Below are 18,594 nucleotides of genomic sequence, written 5' to 3' on the forward strand. Positions count from 1 at the left end.
GAGAGCATCCTACCCATCATTTCTCGTAGAACAGTAGTATTCCATCACAATCACATACCACAATTTGTTCAGCCATTCCCCAATTGATGAGCATCCCCTTGATTTCCAATTCTTTGCTACCAGAAAAGAGCTGCTATAAATATTTTTTGTACATATAGATCCTTTTCCTTTTTGTTTTTTATCTCCTTTTAGATGTAGACCTAGTAGTGGTAGTGCTAGGTCAAAAGGTATATAGGATTTATAGCCCTTTGGGCATGGTTCCAAATTGCCTTACAGAATGGTTGAATCAGTTATTGAGACCATTCTGAAGAGAAATGTGTTTAACTGTAAACTTTATCATCAATTTCTTTGGCAGAAGTCTCCCAGCAACTTTTCTGGTATACTTTCCTACATGGCTTTTAAAATTTGAAGCAATTTAAAACATAACTAGACAAATGAAGATACTCATGGAAAGAATTTATTCACACTTGTTCTCTGTCAGGCACCTCAGAATTCCTGATTAAGCACAACATTGGCATTGCCATAGTCTCTTTCATGAATTAACATATTTGATTCCCAGAACCACCCTGTGTGTTATGTAGCATAAATATTAATATAACTTTTCTACAGATTAGATAACTCTGGGTCAGAGAAAGGAGTTGGCTAGTTTAAGGATACATATATAAATGGAAGACCCAATTATTTAACGCTTGCATCAGCTTCTTCACTAAGAACTTTGTGTTCCTTTCAGTGAATGATTTTGCTTGCGAAAGTAGAGCATTCCTAGCACAAGACTTTCCTGGTTGTCCATACAGTTATTCTTTATGAGTGAATAGAATCAAGCTCAGTGTGTTATGATGTAATATTTTGCTACTGAATAAAGTAAAATTATCAGAAATATAGTATGTACAATCTGAAAACAAACTTGCAGAGTTACACCTTTTACCAAATGGTGTCCTATTAAAATGGCTACTATGATAATTACAATAACAGTATGAAATATTTTGCATTAAAAGAACATATCAAGGATATACCTCCTCAAATGTCCAAGTATTTCACAGAATATGTATTCTACTTTCATCTTAAGTACACACTAAGTATTTTGGCAGGTATATACTGCTTTTTAAAGAGATATATAAAAACAATTTGAATTTTGCTAAAAGTTTGTTGTCAGCAAAAATTTAAACTATGGATTCTAAAAAGATATTTCTAACAGGTCCCTTTTTATGTTTTTAACTGTATTACCCACTGAGATGAGTCCTCTCTCCCTCAAAGTAATACCCTCTCCACTTCCCCATTCTTCCATATATAAAAAGTTTGGACTTAATTTATGCCTGCTGTTTGGGAAAAACATAAAGAGCATTTTAAGGAAGGTTAAATAAAATGATTGGCAGCTAGGTTCCACAGTAGACAGAGTATTGGGCCTGGAGTCAGAAAGACTCCTCTTCCTGAGTTCAAATCTGGCCTCAAACACTTGCTAGCTATGTGACCCTGAGTAAGTCATTTAACCCTATTTGCCTCTGTTTCTTTATCTGCAAAATGAGCTGGAGAAAGAAATGACAAAACCAAATGCCAAAAAACCCCTGAATGTGGTCACAAAGAGTAAGAAATGACTGAAATGATTGAACAACAACAAAAACAAAATAAGATGAAGTTTGAATTAATGGGATTTCTAGTATCTCTAGTGTTCTGGGCATGATTAATATTTGTTGGGGGTTCATTTCTCATTTTCCCCTAATCTTCTATATCCCGTTTCCTTCTGGGAACTTTGCTATTGGCAGACTTCTGTGGTAACACAGAGATACTTGAATTGAGACCTCAGTAGAACAAAAAATATAGCTTTTCCCATTTAGAGTGTGGAGAGGGGAAATTAGTTAATATCTCTTCTACCTTAAAATGTAATTGGATTGAGAGAAAGGCTAACTTAAAACGGGACCAGTCTGACATGCAAAATCTTCATAAGATAACAAGAATCCATTTGGTTTGTTCTCTGTCATTTCTTATTACAGTCTTTGTCATGAGAATGGACTCATGTTGTGCCATTTTCTGTTCTTGTTACAATCTTTGTCACATGAATAAGATATCAGAATGTTAATGCGTAACATAAAGTATTTGGTGTGTGATGATTCCATAAGGTACCACTATGACCTTTGCAACATTATGTATTCTGATTGGTTGTCCATTTCACCTCTCTCCCACAAGTTAATAAGGCTGTAAAAAAGGAGAGGACTGAAATGGCCAGCCAGTCAAATTACAGAATATTGAAAAGGTCAGAGCGGTACAGAACACAGAAAAAAAATTATGGAATATATGAGGCATTAAAATTATTGTGACAATGATGATAACAAGAATGGTAAAAGATGGCCATTTATACTATTTCAATCCAGTGAAGCCTATAGAAAGATTTGCCCAGGATAGCAATCATTTCCACATCACCAAATCCCAGGTGTTTTACATACCTATTTACATTGGTGTTCAATAAAATAGACAGGCAGTTGTGTCCCAACAATTTTGCATGGTAAACCTCTTAGTCCTGAATATGCCAAGAACATCCAAAGAGGACCTCTTATTTGCCATGGCAGGGATCTTGGTTGTAATACACTTTTTGAGAGGGATTAAGAAGGAAACTATTACAATAAGGTGATTGCTCAATATTTTCAACTAAAGATAAGTTTTTGCATAGGTGTAGTCATTTGCATTAGCATAATTTCTTTGACCTGTTTCCTTTGTATTTTTTTCTTTAAGAGACAAAGGGAGAAAAAGGTATGTAACAATTCTCCTTCTTAATGCTTTTTGAAGTTCAGAAAATATGCTACATCTGTAGATTTAAAGAAAATAACTACATAGTCTTAGTTTTCTGGGTGATATCCATGAAAAATGAACATTGTTTTCACCTGTGTCTTTGTCAAGAGTATCTTTTACTCAGCTGCCCTCAGACCTGGACTGGCACATGGGAAATCCAACACCTTGGCTTGTAATATGGACACAAAGGAAGTCTTTCCCTTTTTTACATATTGAAAGATTTGGAAAGATTTAAAATCCTCATCTCTTGCTTTGAAGAATAACAGGTCTTTTCCTTGCCTTTATCCTTCCCCATTGAAGAAAAAGACAGAGACAAAGAGAGAGAATTTGTAGTATAGAAAATTCTAATACCTGGTATTGATTTTTCTTCTCATCTCCACAATGGAAACCACTCAGTTACAGAAGTCTTTTTTTTTAGGAGTTGGGGATTGCTTGTTATTATTGCAAGAATCTAATTTCTCAGTTTTATTCTCCCTAAAAAAAGATTTTTTTTAGACTTTCTGCTGTCATCGTATCTGACAATTTCCATAAATGTAGTTGTTTACTAATAGCTTACTTTTGATAGTAACAACCATTATGGTAATCATACCTCAAAGCTTTAGTCTGAGGTTATCATGGGAAAAGATCACAAGGCCTAATTACCTTTGTGAAGTGATTTATTGTCCATTGCTTCAAGACTTAGCACCTAGCACATGGCTATCATATAGTAGATGCTTAACGAATATTTGCTGTTTGATTGAATAAATAACCTTCAGAAAATCTCACTGTGAAAGTGCCCTGCTTCTCCCCTACATGATAGTTAGTGTCTTAGAGATCATTAGGTGAGCAGTAATGGTCTATGCCACAGCCCATAGTCAGAGGATGAGAACAAGCTCAAGTTGAAATGTATATGGGTGTGTTTAGGGGTAAAGTCAGGGGAGAACATGTACACTCAAGATGAAATGTGCTATCTATTTAGACTCACAAATATGTTAAAGGCTGAAACTAGTGGGGTAAGAACAGCCTTCCCTACTAGGAAATGCTTATCATTTTCACACTTTTTTTTGATTCTGTGAGGCTGAACCAATGTGGCTGCATTTTCCAGCCCACTGAAAAACAAAATTTATGCAATGAAAAGTATTAAAGCACAACCCTCTCAGAAGGAGGAAACTGAGAACCTGAATTCTAATTCTATTTCTTTACTATCTCAGCATCCCAAATTGATAAAGTTCCAAAGAAGGAAGTTGGTATAAAGAAGGAAATGATTTTGGAAACTGTCTCTTTATTTGGAGTATTGAGAATGAAGTTTAACTGAAGTCACGTATGTTGTTAGATATTCTTGCTTTGTAAATACAAGCTGAGCATTAGGCCCATTCTGCTCTTTACTCTTGAAGACGTGGCAGATTCATTCTCTCTCTCTCTCTCTCTCTCTCTCTCTCTCTCTCTCTCTCTCTCTCTCTCTCTCTCTCTCTCTCTTTCTCTCTTTCTCTCTCTCTCTCTCTCTTTCTTTCTCTCTTTCTCTCTCTCTCTCTCTCTCACACACACACACATTGAATAAAATGGTTATATAATTACATACTTCTCATAATTATTGAGTAATTATATACTTCTTATAATTACTGAGTAATCATTGTTCTATAACTAGAACTTAATGTTACAACTAATTGTATAATTATCATGTATTAATGTTGTTATCTAGGGAACTTAGAACAAAGTGCTACCTTATATGTTTCCCCTGCATTGCAATTTAAAAAGACAGCAGCAGTATTTGTATAGTTAGAATTTGTTTGTAGGAAGAAGAGCACCACACAAAAGAACATACTGATGTTGTATGGATGTGTAATGAGCCATTGGTCTTACATTACCACTTACCTTAGACATCATCTCTCAACTGAATATTTTTCTGCCTAGTAACCTAACATCATGGGACTTTGCCAAAACATCTTTTTGGAGGACATAATGCACTGATGATGCCTTTGTTTTTTCATTGCTAGCATAACAAATAAATACATGTTATCTTGCCCTGTTCCCAATGGGCACATCTTCTATTATTTGTTTGCTGCTACAACGCAATTATCCTTTTTTTTTCCTCACCAAAATATTTTCTCCTTTAGAAATAACTTCTTAATGTAAGATGATGGGATCTATGGATAATATACATTACATAAGATTGAATAATAAGTGATTTAAAAACACTAAGTAGGTAAGTAGGCTGTTGAGGTGCCTGACTCATAACAGATGCTTAATAAATGCTTGTTAATTGATGAAACGATTGAAATGAGACCATATACATACAGCTAAAAAACCTGGAAATCTTTAGCCTAAGGAAGAGAAGACTTAGGAAAGCCATGATAGCTGAGTTCAAGTATTTAAAGCACCATTAGTAGAAGAAGAATTATACTTGTTTTCCTTGGTCATGCAGGTCACAAGCAGTGATAAAAGAAAGCGGAATTTGCTGATATGCAGACTTGGGAGAATTTTCTCAACAGAGCTGTTCAAAAAATATGCTGGGATAGCTCAGATGATAGGAGTTTGGGCCCCAGAATGGAAGCTACATGATCACTGCTTAGGAATGTTTTGTTATTGGCTTCAGAAGTCCCTTTTATCACTAATATTCTTTATTATTTTCTATTAGCTATCTCATAGAATTTGTGAGGAATATATTTTGTAAACCTTAAAACTCTTTATAAAGATGTTATTAATATTACCATGGCAACTTTTTTCTAGCATGTTTCCCCCATTATAAATACTTAGAATCATACAATATTCAAAAGAAAAGGCAGTTTAGAAGTCATAGACTAAAACCCCTATCTGACAAATTAATCCCCTTTATAATATTCCTGAGCATTAACATCAATAAAGGGCTTTGCCAAAATTAAAGTGCTATATAAATGATGATGAAAATGAAGATGACAATGGGCCAGGAAGTATCTGTCTCTCTCTACCTTTGTCTTTCTCTGTCTCTTCCTTCCTTTCTCTCTCTCTCTTATCACTCTCATTCTCCACCACCTCCCCCCTCATTCCTTTTCTGGTCCTCCCTCTCTCTCTCTCTCTCTCTCTCTTCTCCTCTCTCTCTCTCTCTTCTCTCTCTCTCTCTCTCTTCTCTCTCTCTCTCTCTCTCTCTCTCTCTTTCTCTCTCTCTCTCCCTCCCTCCCTCCCTCTTATGAAGTGCTCCACTCAGCTCTAAAATGGAAACTTTATACAGTGGCCATTCAACAGAAAGAAAGTTCATCAAGGATAGGGACTGTTTTGGATTATCTTTGTTATCCCTTTCAAGTGCTTGGTATACAGTAAGCACGAATTAAATGTGCTTGTTGAATCAATCGATAGTACCAATAGACTTGCCTGCTCCTCATGAATGTGTCTCATAATCATACTGTATTTGTTTCTGAAGATAAATGGACTGGATTTGGAAGTGCCACGTTTCAGTAATGGTCAAGCCTCCAAACTAGCATTCCTATAGAACCAAAACTCCTAACTTTATATTAAGTACTTTGAGCAATATATTATGTTGTACAAATAAGGCATTGAACAATCCCTTAAATACCTACTTTGAAATTTTAGTAATAAATTTCTCAGGGAACCGATTCCAACATAGCTATGAAATTGATTATTTCAAAATGCTTACTTTCTCTCTCCCTCTCCCTCCCTCCCTCTCTCTCTCTCTCCCTCCCTCCCTCCCTCTCTCCCTCTCTGTCCCTCTCTCTCCTCCTCCCTCTCCCTCCAGCCCTCCCTCTACTTTATTATGTCCATATTTTTCACAAACACACACAAACATGAGGCATTTAAAAACTGGACGCCATCCTCCAACATGATAAAAAAAAATAGGCCAGACTTCCATGTGTTTTAGTATAGCCCCAGGCAAACAAGGCATCCTCCAATGGCTAAACTTCCATGTGCTTCAGTGTAGCCTCAGGGGAAATGCAGAAAAACCCCACCAGCCTCAGCACATGCCAGATACCACCATTGGGACCCCAGCTCAGCACCAGGTAAACTCTACCAGACCCCTACTGCTTCTAGCATCACCGGCCACCCCCCCAATCCACCCCTCAGCACAGCACCAGACATGAGGGTCCCCTGGGGGCCTCAGGGCAACATTAGCTAACCACTAGGTAAACAACCAGGGCCTGCAGTCACTGGCAAAAAAACCTGAGACAGTGTCCCTTGCACCCCAGACACACAGCTCAAATTTAAAAGAAAGAAAAAAGGCCAAAAAAAAAAAGGATCAAAGAAAAACATGAAAAAAAAAAAAGAATCTGACCATAAAGGTTATTATGGTGAGAGGGAAGACTAAGACACAAACTCAGAGGACAACAACATCAAAACACCTATGGGAAAAACCCCAACGGCAAAAAGTGATCTCAAGCTCAGAAAGAATTCATGGAGGAGCTCAAAAAGAAACTTAAAAATCCTATAAGAGAGGTAAAAGAAAAAGTGGGAAAAGAAATGAGAGTGATACAAGAGAATTATAGGGAAAAAGTCAACAGGTTAGAAAACTGATTAAAAATAGAACTGGCCAAATGGAAAAGGAGATATAAACATCCACTAAAGAAAATTGTACTCCATCCGGCCTCAGACCAAACACTTGACACTTACTAGCTGTGTGACCCTGGGCAAGTCACTTAACCCCAATTGCCTAAAAAAAAAAGAAAGACAAAAAAAAGAGAGAGAAGATTGTACTCCTTAAAGAGTATAATTGGCCAAATGGAAAAAAAAAGTACAGAAGCTAATTGAGGAAAACACCACCTTAAAAGTTAGAATTGGGCAAGTGAGTGAAAGCTAATGACTCTATGAGTCATCAAGAATCAATCAAACAAATTCAAAAGAATGAAAAAAAAATGGAAGAAAATTAAAAAAATACCTCATGGGAAAAACAGCTAACCTGGAAAATAGATCCAGGAGAGACAATATCAGAATCATTGGATAGCCTGAAAGTTGTAATCAAAAGGAGGACCTGGACAGCATCTTTCAAGTAATTATCAGGGAAAACTGCCCTGATATCCTGGAACCAGAGGACAAAATAGGCATTGAAAGAATCCAGCAATCACCTCAGGAAAGAGATCCCAAAATAAAACCCGCAAGGAACATTACAAATTTCAGAACTATCAGGTCAAGGAAAAAAATATAAGTGGCTTGAAAAAAAACAATTCAAATATCAGGGAGTCACTGTCAGGATCACACTGGACTTGGCAGCTGCAACATTAAAGGACTGAAGGTCATGGAAGGCAAAGGAGCTAGGAATGCTATCAAAAATCCCTTACCCAGCAATATTAAGCATAATGTATTAAATGAGAAAAATGGTAATTCAATGAAATAGAAGAATTTCAAGATTTCATAAGAAGACCAGAACGATATTAAAAAAATTGACCTCCAATATTAAGACCCAAGATAAGCATAAACAGGTAAAAATGGAAAAGAAAACAAGGGATTCAATAGAGCTTAAACTACTTACATCCCTATATAGGAAGATGATACTGGTAATTCTTAAAAATTGTATCACTAAAAACACAGCTAGAAGGAATATACATAGACAGAGGTTCTGTTATAAGGTGAATTTGAGGGAATGACATAAAAAAATTAAGGGATAAGAATGAGGAGTACAATGGATGCAGAAGGAAGGGAGAGGTAGAATGGAGTAAATTATTTCATATGAAGAGGAACAAAGACCTATTACAATGTAGGGGAAGATGGGGGAGTGGAAAAGGGGTATCACCTGAACCTTGCTCTCAGCAGTATTGGCTCAAAGAAAGTATCATATACACAATCAGTTGAATATAGAAATCTGTCTTACCCCACAAGGAAGTAGGAGATCAAGTAAAGAGGTTGGAGGTGGGGACTGACAGAAGGGGAGGGCAGGACAAGGGAGGTGTTAGACAAAACCAAAACACTGGTGAGGAGGGAAAGAGTGAAAGGAGAGAGAGGACAGATAGAAAGAAGAATAGGATGGAGGGAAATACACAGGTAGTAATCATAACTGTAATGTGAGTGGGATGAACTCTTCCATAAAACAGAAGCAGATAGCAGAATGGATCAAAAACCATAATCCTACAATATGTTGTTTACAGTAATCTCACTTGATGCAGAGAGACACACACAGAGTAAAGATAAGGGACTGGAGTAGGATCTGTTATGCTTCAGCTAAGTAAAGAAAAAAAAACAGGAGTAGCAATCCTGATCTCAGACAAAGTAAAAGCAAAAATAGACCGAATTAAAAGAGATAAGAAAGGAAACTATTTCTTGCTAAAAGGTACCATAGACAATGAAGCAATACCAGTACTAAACATATTCACCAAGTGGTATAGCATCCAAATTCTTAGTGGAGAAGTTAAGTGAGTTGCAGGAAGAAATAGTAAAACTGTACTAGTGAGAGTCCTCAACTGTCCCCTCTCAGAACTTGATAAATCCAATCAAGAAGCAAACAAGAAACTGAGGAGGTAAATAGAATATTAGAAAAGCTAGATATGACAGACCTCTGGCATGATTTAGACACAAAGAGTGACACCCTAAGCAAATTAGAAGATCAAGGAATAGTTTACCTGTCAGACCTGTGGGGAGGGGAAGCATTCATGACCAAACAAGAGATGGAGAGCATTTCAAAATAATTTTGATTGTATTAAATTGAAAAGTTTTTGTACAAATAAAACCAACGCGACCAAGATTTGAAGGAAAGGAGAAAGCTGGGAAACAATCTTTACAGCAAATATCTCTGATAAAGGCTTCATTTCTCAAATGTATAGAGAACGGAGTCAAATTTATAAGAATGAAAGCCATACCCCAATTAATAAATGGTCAAAAGTTATGAACAGGCAATTTTTAGATGAAAAAATCAAAGCTATCTATAGACATATGAAGAAGTGCTCTGAATCACCTTTGATCAGAGAAATGCAAATTAAAACAACTCTGATACCATCACATACCTATGAGATTGGCCAATATGACAGAAAATAAATGCTGGAGAAGATGTGGGAAAATTGGGACACTAATGTAGTTGTGAACTGATCCAACATTCTGGACAGCAATTTGGAACTATACCCAAAAGGCAACCAAACTGTGTGTGCCTTTTAATCCAGCAATACCACTACTAGGTCTACAACCTAAAGAGATTTAAAAAAGGGAAAATGACCTACATGTGCAAAAATATTTATAGTAGCCCTTTTTGTAGTGGCAAAATATTGGAAATTGAGGGTATGCCCATCAACTTAGGAATGGATGAACAAGCTGTGTTGTATGAATGAAATGGAATACTATTGTGCAATAAGAAATGATGAACAGGCAGATTTCATAAAAACCTCGAAAGACTTGTATGAACTGAAGCAAAATTAAGTGAGTAGAACCAGGAAAACATTATATGCACTATAAGTAACATTGTGTGATGATAAACTATGAAAAACTCAGTTCTCTACAACACAACGATCTGAGAGAAATATAAAAGAATCGTGAAGGAAAATGCTACCCTTATCCAGATGAGGAACTGGTGGATTCAGAATGCAGACTAAAGCATGTTTTTCCCAGTGACTCTATTCTTTCTCATGTTTTTCCCCTTTTGATTTTTCTTCTTTTGTAACTATAACTAATATGGAAATATTTTACATGATAGGACATGTATAAACTATATGAAATCTCCTACCATTTTCAGAAGAGGGAGGGAAAAAACTTGGAACTCAAAATCTTGTAAAAAATGAATGTTAAAATTTTTCTTGAAATGTAACTGGGGATAAAAATAAAATATTATTCTGTGCAAAAACAAACAAACAAAACTGAGTGTCAGGATCCAAAAAGACCTTGATAGACTAAAACATTGGTCTAAATGTAGTAAGATGAAATTCAGATAAGATAAATTTAGTCTTGTACTCAAAAAAATCAATTTCACAAATATAATATGGGTAAAGACATGTTTAGATAGCAATGTGAAAAAGAACTGGGGATTTTAGTGGACCACAAGCTTAATATATGCCAGAAGTTGTATTGCAGCAGCCAAATTTTAACATGATCTTTGATTGCATTATGAAAAAAACAGATTCTAGGAATTAGGAAGGGTTAATGATGCAAGAAGTGATTAGACTAAACCTTAAGTAGTAGTATGTTTTGATCTGGGCATCTTTTAAAAAGTAAATTTATAACCGGAAAGTCATCCACAGGTGAATAGCCTGGATGATGAAGTATCTTGAGTCTATATTGTGAGGACTGGTTGAAAGAACTGGGGCATTTAGAGTACTATAGAAAAGTCAAGGAGGGTATGATAGCTATGTTCAAGTAGTTGCATGTGTGATCTGTTTGATCCCACAGGGCAGAACCAGGAGCCTTGGGTGGAAGTTACAAAGAGGTTAAACTTAGGCTTGATTCAGGAAAACATCCTTATAATTAGCACAGTCCCAGAATGGGAGGACCTGCCTCAGAGGGAGACACTGTTTTATGGAAACTCTTAAATCCAAGGTTGAAGAACTGTTTTGTTTGATATGCCTAATGGGGACTCCTTTCTGAGTATATGTTGACTTAGTTGGCTACTGAGATCCCTCCCACCTCTAAGATTCTGTGATTCTATTATTTGTGTCATTGGTCTTCCTTTGGCATTTATAATATATAATTAATGTAGTATATTTTCTTGGACAGAGTGAAAGATATTAGGATAATGTTGCTTTGCTGATTAAAGCACCTAAGAATTGTAACTGACAAAATATAAGGGCATAGAACATGAACTGAGCAGTGCTTGGTGATGGAGTAAAATATAAGAAAGCACCATGCTTCATAGACCACTTTGCAGCCATAAAATAACTTATTTGGAAGCAATCATTATTGTGTATTTCTGAAGTTGTGATAAAATCTTAATTTCAGCAAATGCTGTCATATAAAATACTATGATTCATAACTATTTGTTGATATAAGATTTATACTTGTTTGAGCATATGTGTATGGAGCAGTTATTTTTTCCACATTGAATACATTACAGTTGTAATTCATCTTAAATGTTAGGATATCGTATTTAGGCTAGTAAAACAATATCTCTTTTTAGGAAGGAGGGGAGCAAAAAAATCGCATGTATTCATTGTTCATTGACTAACTTTCCTTATAAAGTATATGAGAGTGAGACATGAAAGTGGGGGAAAGAGACCTGCATATACAAAGTACTTTGGCAAAGGTGGTATGCTATTGGAAGTGACCATTATAGTTCTTAAGTTCTCATTATATACCCAAACTGAAGGAGTTTAGTAGAACTATATCACTGAAATGATAATTTATAGGGAAGTCAGTTCATTTTACATTTATTTTTGCTTCACATAAATCTTTTCACAAAAGGATGTGATTCCTAAAATAAAGTTAAGCTATTTGATAGAAAAAATATATCATTGACCCTTATAATGCAGATGTAGTGTAAAGATCATTAAACTTTCTTTTTAGAGGATGAACCATATTAATCTTAACCTTACTGAGACTTGCTTAGTCTTAGCTTCAATCTCTTTGTGAGGGTGATGGAGTAGAGAGAAGGAAGAGAATATGAAAGCAAACACCCTTTTACCTCATAGAGCCATGTGTACGTGACCTAAACATCTCCTGTGATGAATATATGTCTATAAGCCTTCTGAAGCCATAGAGGGTTAGCAAGAATTTAAAAAAGCTAAATTTTCTTTGTAATCCCCTTTCCATTATGCAGATTTATCTGTTCAGTCCCAACTGAAAGAAAGAATTATAGGCTCTGGAATGTTCAGTCATTTATTAGTTGTATCTGACTCTTCATGACTCCATTTGGAGTTTTTTTGGCAAAGATACTGGAGTGGTTTACCATTTCCTTCTCCAGCTCATTTTGCAGATGAGGAAACTGAGGCAAACAGGGTAAAGTTATTTACCCAGGGTCATATAGCTAGTAAGTGTCTGAGGCCAGATTTGAACTCAGGAAGATGATCCTTCCTGACTCCAGGCCAGGCACTCTTATCCACTGTGTCACCTAGCTGCCCCAAGCTTGGGAATAGAGTCAGTAAATACTGAGCTTGCTTAGTATGGTCCACTATACCTTTCTACAAAAAGGAATACAGAGTAATAGATATAATATTTCAAAATATTGTCTGCTATACATTAATTTTGGAGTCTAAGGACATGAATTCAAATACTGCCTCTGTTATTTACAAGATATTTGATCACTTAACCTGTCTGGGCCTTAATATCTTCATCTGCAAAATGAGGGTGTTGAAGTAGATGGTTCTAACATCCTTTCCAGCTCTAAATTTATGACCCTTATGTCCAGAAATATTCTACTAGACATAGAAAAGTTATTTGCCTTTTCCTTCCCAGTAATATCAACATCAAATCTACCAGGGCAAATAGCCAATGGATACCTAAAAATGGAAAATTGAAGTAGAATTGTGAAAGACAAAACTTACAATGTTAAAAAAAAAATCCTAGCAATCAACTTACACCCATGTTCAACGTTTTATATATTTAAATTATGATATTTATAATATAGGTATCATCAAACCTTAACTTATTAGAGATTGCAGCTACATGTATGCTAATTTCACAAGGACTCATGATTTTGTCAGTGTAATCTCTTCATCAATGAAGCTTAGAACCCCTCTGTTCTTTAGTTGTGGTCTTTCTGAATTTTTATGGCCAAACAAATCATCTGTAATAACCAATATTATTATAATGAACTCTACTGGTCTGGTGTACAAGCAGAAGATTCCAACCCTATTGTCAGGCCCATACTTCAAGCATTTCTAATTTGTCAGTATTATCAGAGCTTTTGCTCCCTTAACATTTTTTTAAATTAGGATCATCTCTACTGTGCAATGAAGAATTAGAGAAGGACTTTATTATATGTATTAATGTATTTATGAACCACCATAATCAAGTGCTTGACATATTTGGGCCTCAGCTCCATCATCTATAAAATAAGAGAAACGATACTGCTTGCCTCCTCAGTGTAAGGAGAAAGGGCTTTGTAAACTTTAAAACTATACAAAAGTGAGCTATCATTCTCAGTCTTCTTTTATGAATGAAATCATAAAATAGTTAATGATCAATCCAAATATATTAGCTATAGCTGGCAGAACCAGTTCATACTAGTTTAATCCCACATTCCCAGAAGACAGTCCCTCCTCAACTCTCCAGTTACACTCTTTAGCTTCCTTCAGAGCTCATCTCAAGTACCACTTCCTGTGGTAAACCTTTCCTCATCCCCGGAGTGGTTAATGATCTTGAGTTCTGCTTACCTCTTGTATCCCCAAGGAGAATGTAACTTCCTTGAGGGAAGGGATTAGTTTTAAATCTACTTTTTGTGTCCCTACTGTCTTGCAGAAATTAGTTGCTTAATTAATGCCTACTGAGTTTAAACTACTTGGTTCCTCCAGAGCTAATTATAAAGAAGTAAAAAATCTGAACTGGACCATGGTATAGTCAAGGTGCATAGACATGACTTACATTTTATATTTATATTATCTACCGACAATGACAGGTCTTTACATAGTACTTTAAAGGCTGCAGGTACTTTACATACAATGTCTCAGCTAACCCTTACAAAGTAAAAATGTACTAATAAATAGCTTTTCATATTTCTTTTAACAGTCAAATCCACTCCACGCTTCTGAGTGACACAAAAATCTTGCACCGCACTGAAGAGGCTAACCTGTGGGTGTCCATTACTGGATTGGTTCCATTTTCTAACTACACTGTGCAAGTGAATGCATCCAATAGCCAAGGCAGTGATAAGTGATTCTATAACAATCATGATGCCTCCAGGGGGTAAGCACATGAAATAAAATGTTGTTTCTCTAATTTTTACAAATTCACTGAAGCCAATTATCTTTTAATCACCTTGTTTATTATTAAGTTTAATTATTTTGAATTTAGAGACTTAATTTATTTGTGTTTCTGGTTACAGTTTTTGCTTACAAAATTGTTTCATTTTAAAAGTTAGTGTTGCCTACCAATTGTGTGTGTGTGTGTGTGTGTGTGTGTGTGTGTGTGTGTGTGTGAGAGAGAGAGAGAGAGAGAGAGAGAGAGAGACAGACAGACAGACAGACAGACAGAGACAGAGAGGAGGAGAGAGAGAGAAGGAGAGAGACAGAGAGAGATGGACTGATTTAACACTTTGGGAGACTGCTGTGCAGTCAAATAAACATTGAAAAGTAGCTACAGAGAGGCAGGCAGCTCCTAAATTTAGAGTTAGCTTTTACTTTTTGAATTGTCCAAGGTGTTGCTTCTACTTGTTGAGAAAATCAATACAAAGGTTCCTGAGCTAGGAGGCAGAAAATCACTTCTTTCCAAGTAGGGTATGTCTGACTCCCTCAGAAGGTAACAGTATATTAGGTTCGTCTCTTTTTTATTTTAATGGAGAGGGAGGGAACAGAAGAGGCATTCCACGTGGGCATCCTGGGGTCTTTCTTATCATGCGCCAATTTTAGATAGATTTTATTCTCCAGGGCAAGAATTGCATTTCCACTTGTTTACAGTACTGATAAAGTGCAGTATTGTGTACTTCTCTCCCTCTGCACACATTCACCAAATGCCCAGATCTACATAGTAGTTTACATGTTGCTTTTAAATTGCTACTGCCTTGGCTGCAAATTTGAGTCCTTTAATTTTTGTAAAGCTGTGTGGAATGCTCTTTCTTCTGGTGCGTTGTCAACCTCTTCAATGGTGGGTCTAGAAGAAGCCCCTCCAGTTGAGGATGCTCTACCCCCTGGGAACCCACCAGACATGCCCCCTGCACTCTGGTATATTTTGGTGATGATGGGGTGGCAGACCTTCTCCAATTCTTTCTGCTGGTGCTCAAATTCTTCCTTCTCAACAGTGTGGTTCCTATCCAGCTAGTTGATTATTTCATTACATTTGTCAAGGATCTTCTATTTGTCTTCATCACCAATTTTGGCTTTATTTTTTAAAATCTTCTGCGGTAGCCTTCACGTCGAAAGCATAAGGTTCGAGAGAATTCTTGGAAGACATCTTATCTCTCTGCTTCTTATCCTCAGCCTTATATTTTTCAGCCTCCTGGGCCATACACTCAACGTCTTCTTTGCTCAGATGACCTTTGTGATGGGTGATGGTGATATTGTTTGCTTGGCCCATGCTCTTATCCATAGCAGAAACATTGAGGATGCCGTTTGAGTCAATGTCAAATGTTACTTCAATCTGAGGAACACAACTTGCCAAGCAGGTTGTTATCCTTTGTCATTGCTCTCTCATCTTCATAAACCTGAATAAGCATAGCAGGCTAGTTGTCTGAATAGGTGGGAAAAGATCTGTGTCTCCTTAGTGGGGATGGTGGTATCATGTTGAATCAGAAATGTCATAAACCCACAAGCAGCGTCAATTGCAAGGGAAAGAGAAATGACATCCAACAACAGCAAGTCCTGCACCTTCTCAGATTGATCTCCAGATGAAATGGCAGCCTGGAGAGCTACACCATAGGCAACAGCCTCATCGGGATTGATCCTCTTGTTGGGCTCTTTGCCACTGAAGAAGTCTTGCTGAAGCTTCGGTGTGAGTGGAACCACCCACCGGGACGAGATCATGAATTTATCCAGCTTGGCATCTCTTAAGGCCTTTTCCACAGGGTCCAGAGGGCCACTGAAGAGATCAACATTCAGCTCTTTGAAATGGGCTCAAGTGAAGGAAGTATAGAAGTCAAAACCTTCATAGAGGGAGTCAATCTAAGTATTGGCTTGGTCCTAGAAGATAGGGTATGCTTTTCATGTTTACAGGTGGTTTGCAGATGGCGAACAGCCCTCTTGTTCTCACTAATGTCATTCTTTTGCTTTCCCTTGAATTCAGCAATGAAATGGTTGATGATACAGTTATCAAAGTCCTCCTCACCAAAATAGGTGTGGACTTGACCTAAAAGATACCATCTTCAGTGGTAAGATTGGAAACATCAAAAGTACCACCTCCTAGGTTAAAGACCAAAACATTTCTCTTGGCACCAACCTTTCTGTTAGAGCCGTAAGCAACAGTAGCAGTTGGTTCATTGGTGATTCAGAGTACACTGAGATCAGCAATGGTTCCAGCAACTTTGGCGGCCTGACATTGGGCATCATTGAAATGGGCTGGTACTGTGACCACAGCATTTGTGACAGTCTTCCCAACGTAAGCTTCAGCAATTTCTTTCATCTTGGTCAAGACCATAGAAGGTACTTGTTCTGAATAGAAACCTTTGGTCTCCCCCTGTACTCTACTTGGACCTTAGGCCTACCTGTGTCATTTACCACCATGAAAGGCCAATGCTCCATGTCTGATGGTACAGCTGCACCATCAGATCTGTGACTAATCAAATGTTTGGCATCAAAAACTGTCTTGGTGATTTCATTGCAACTTGATTCTTTGCAGTATTACCAATTAAATGTTCTGTGTCAATGAAGGGCAATGTAGTTTGGGGTGATACTGTTTCTTTGATAATTTGCAATGATCTTCACTTTCCCATGTTGGAAGACTCCCATACAGGAATAAGTGGTGCCAAGATCAATGTCAATTGTGGGAGCTGGGGATCATAGCTGACCACTGGGATCACAGCTGACCACTGTGGAGGAAGGAGAACTGAGGCTATGCTGAGTAGGCCCTTTCCTATAATTTTCTACAAAAATGATGTTGGTTTTATTTTTTTTTCATAGATAGCCATTTGATATCTAATTCCACTGCTTATGCTCATAATTTAAAATCTTGCTAATAGGAGTTGCTCAGGACAGTATATTAAATAGCTAGGTTACAGTAAATGGTCTACTGTGGAATTATACCTTCTCTTGGAAAAAGACAATGTGGTAGGGTGGAAAGAGCCTTGATTATGGAATCATAGGACCTAAATTCAAATCCCATTTTATTAACAACCACATAATCTGTTACAGTCAATCAATATTTCAGACTCTCTGCTTTCTTCAACTAGATGACTTCAGAGAGATCCAGGATTACTCTTGGACAGCAGTCCTCTAAACTTTTACACCTATAGCCTTATTTTCACTTTGAAATGACAGGAACTATTTTGTGAGAACAATTCTAATTTTGTCATTGTAGGTGCGAGACCTCTCTCCTTATTTTTAGGACTGCTTGGGTTTGAATGAGTTTCTTGGAAAATGGAGATGGAAATTTTATTATTGATCAACTTCATTTCTGTAGAGATGTATCTTATAGATTTTTAAAGCTTTATTGGTAGAGCTATAGTATTAATGAAGCCAATTAAAGTTATGTATTTGATTATGGGACTAGCTTGTTATAGCTCTTCCAAGAAAGTCTCCAAGTACACTTGTCTGCAAGTTCATTGAACCACTTCTCACAAAGGAAATGGGGTGGTATAGGTTTATTTATTTATTTTGAATTTTAAGCCTAAATACAGAAAAAGAAATAAAAAGAAAGAAATAAACATATACTAAAACTAAGATAATACAAAATAAGAAAAGAAAAAAAAATCGGGATTATACTTAGCTTTGCTAGGTATGATAGTTGGCCAGAATCCAGCTCTTTTGCTCTTTGATACACTTTGTTCCAAGACCTAAGTAAGGTCTTTTAGTGTTGCTGCTGCTAGGTCTTGTGTGATTCTAATTGTGGGCCCATTGTATGTGTTCATTTATTTATTTATTTATTTATTAGCCTTGAGCTGGGGATTTTGGAATTTGACTATGATATTCCTGTGGGTTTTCCTTGTGAGATTTCTTTCAGGTGGCAATGGGTGATTTTTTTCTATTTTCACTTTCCTTTCTTATTCTAATGCTTCAGGAAATTTTTCTTTAATTATTTCTTGTATTATTGTATCAAGATTCTAGGTTTTTTTTATATCAAAGTTTTCAGGTAGTCTGATTATTCTTATGTTTTCTATTCTTTTTCTGTTCTCCAGATCAGTTGTTTTTCTTATGAGAT

At 36.6% G+C, this 18,594-nt stretch overlaps 1 protein-coding gene across 1 annotated transcript in view; it reads left to right on the forward strand.

Moving 5' to 3' along the window:
- The window catches only part of USH2A (usherin), a 962,202-nt gene that overhangs the window by 565,262 nt on the left and 378,346 nt on the right, over window positions 1-18,594 (forward strand). Inside the window, 3 exon segments of the mRNA XM_020982269.2 lie at window positions 4,961-4,967; window positions 14,317-14,454; window positions 14,456-14,493. Of these exon segments, the coding sequence (XP_020837928.1) occupies window positions 4,961-4,967; window positions 14,317-14,454; window positions 14,456-14,493 (183 nt within the window).

Source organism: Phascolarctos cinereus, unplaced genomic scaffold (genome assembly GCF_003287225.1).
Source record: "Phascolarctos cinereus isolate Bilbo 61053 unplaced genomic scaffold, phaCin_HiC Scaffold_5;HRSCAF=322, whole genome shotgun sequence".
In the NCBI taxonomy this organism is placed as follows: Eukaryota; Metazoa; Chordata; class Mammalia; order Diprotodontia; family Phascolarctidae; genus Phascolarctos; species Phascolarctos cinereus.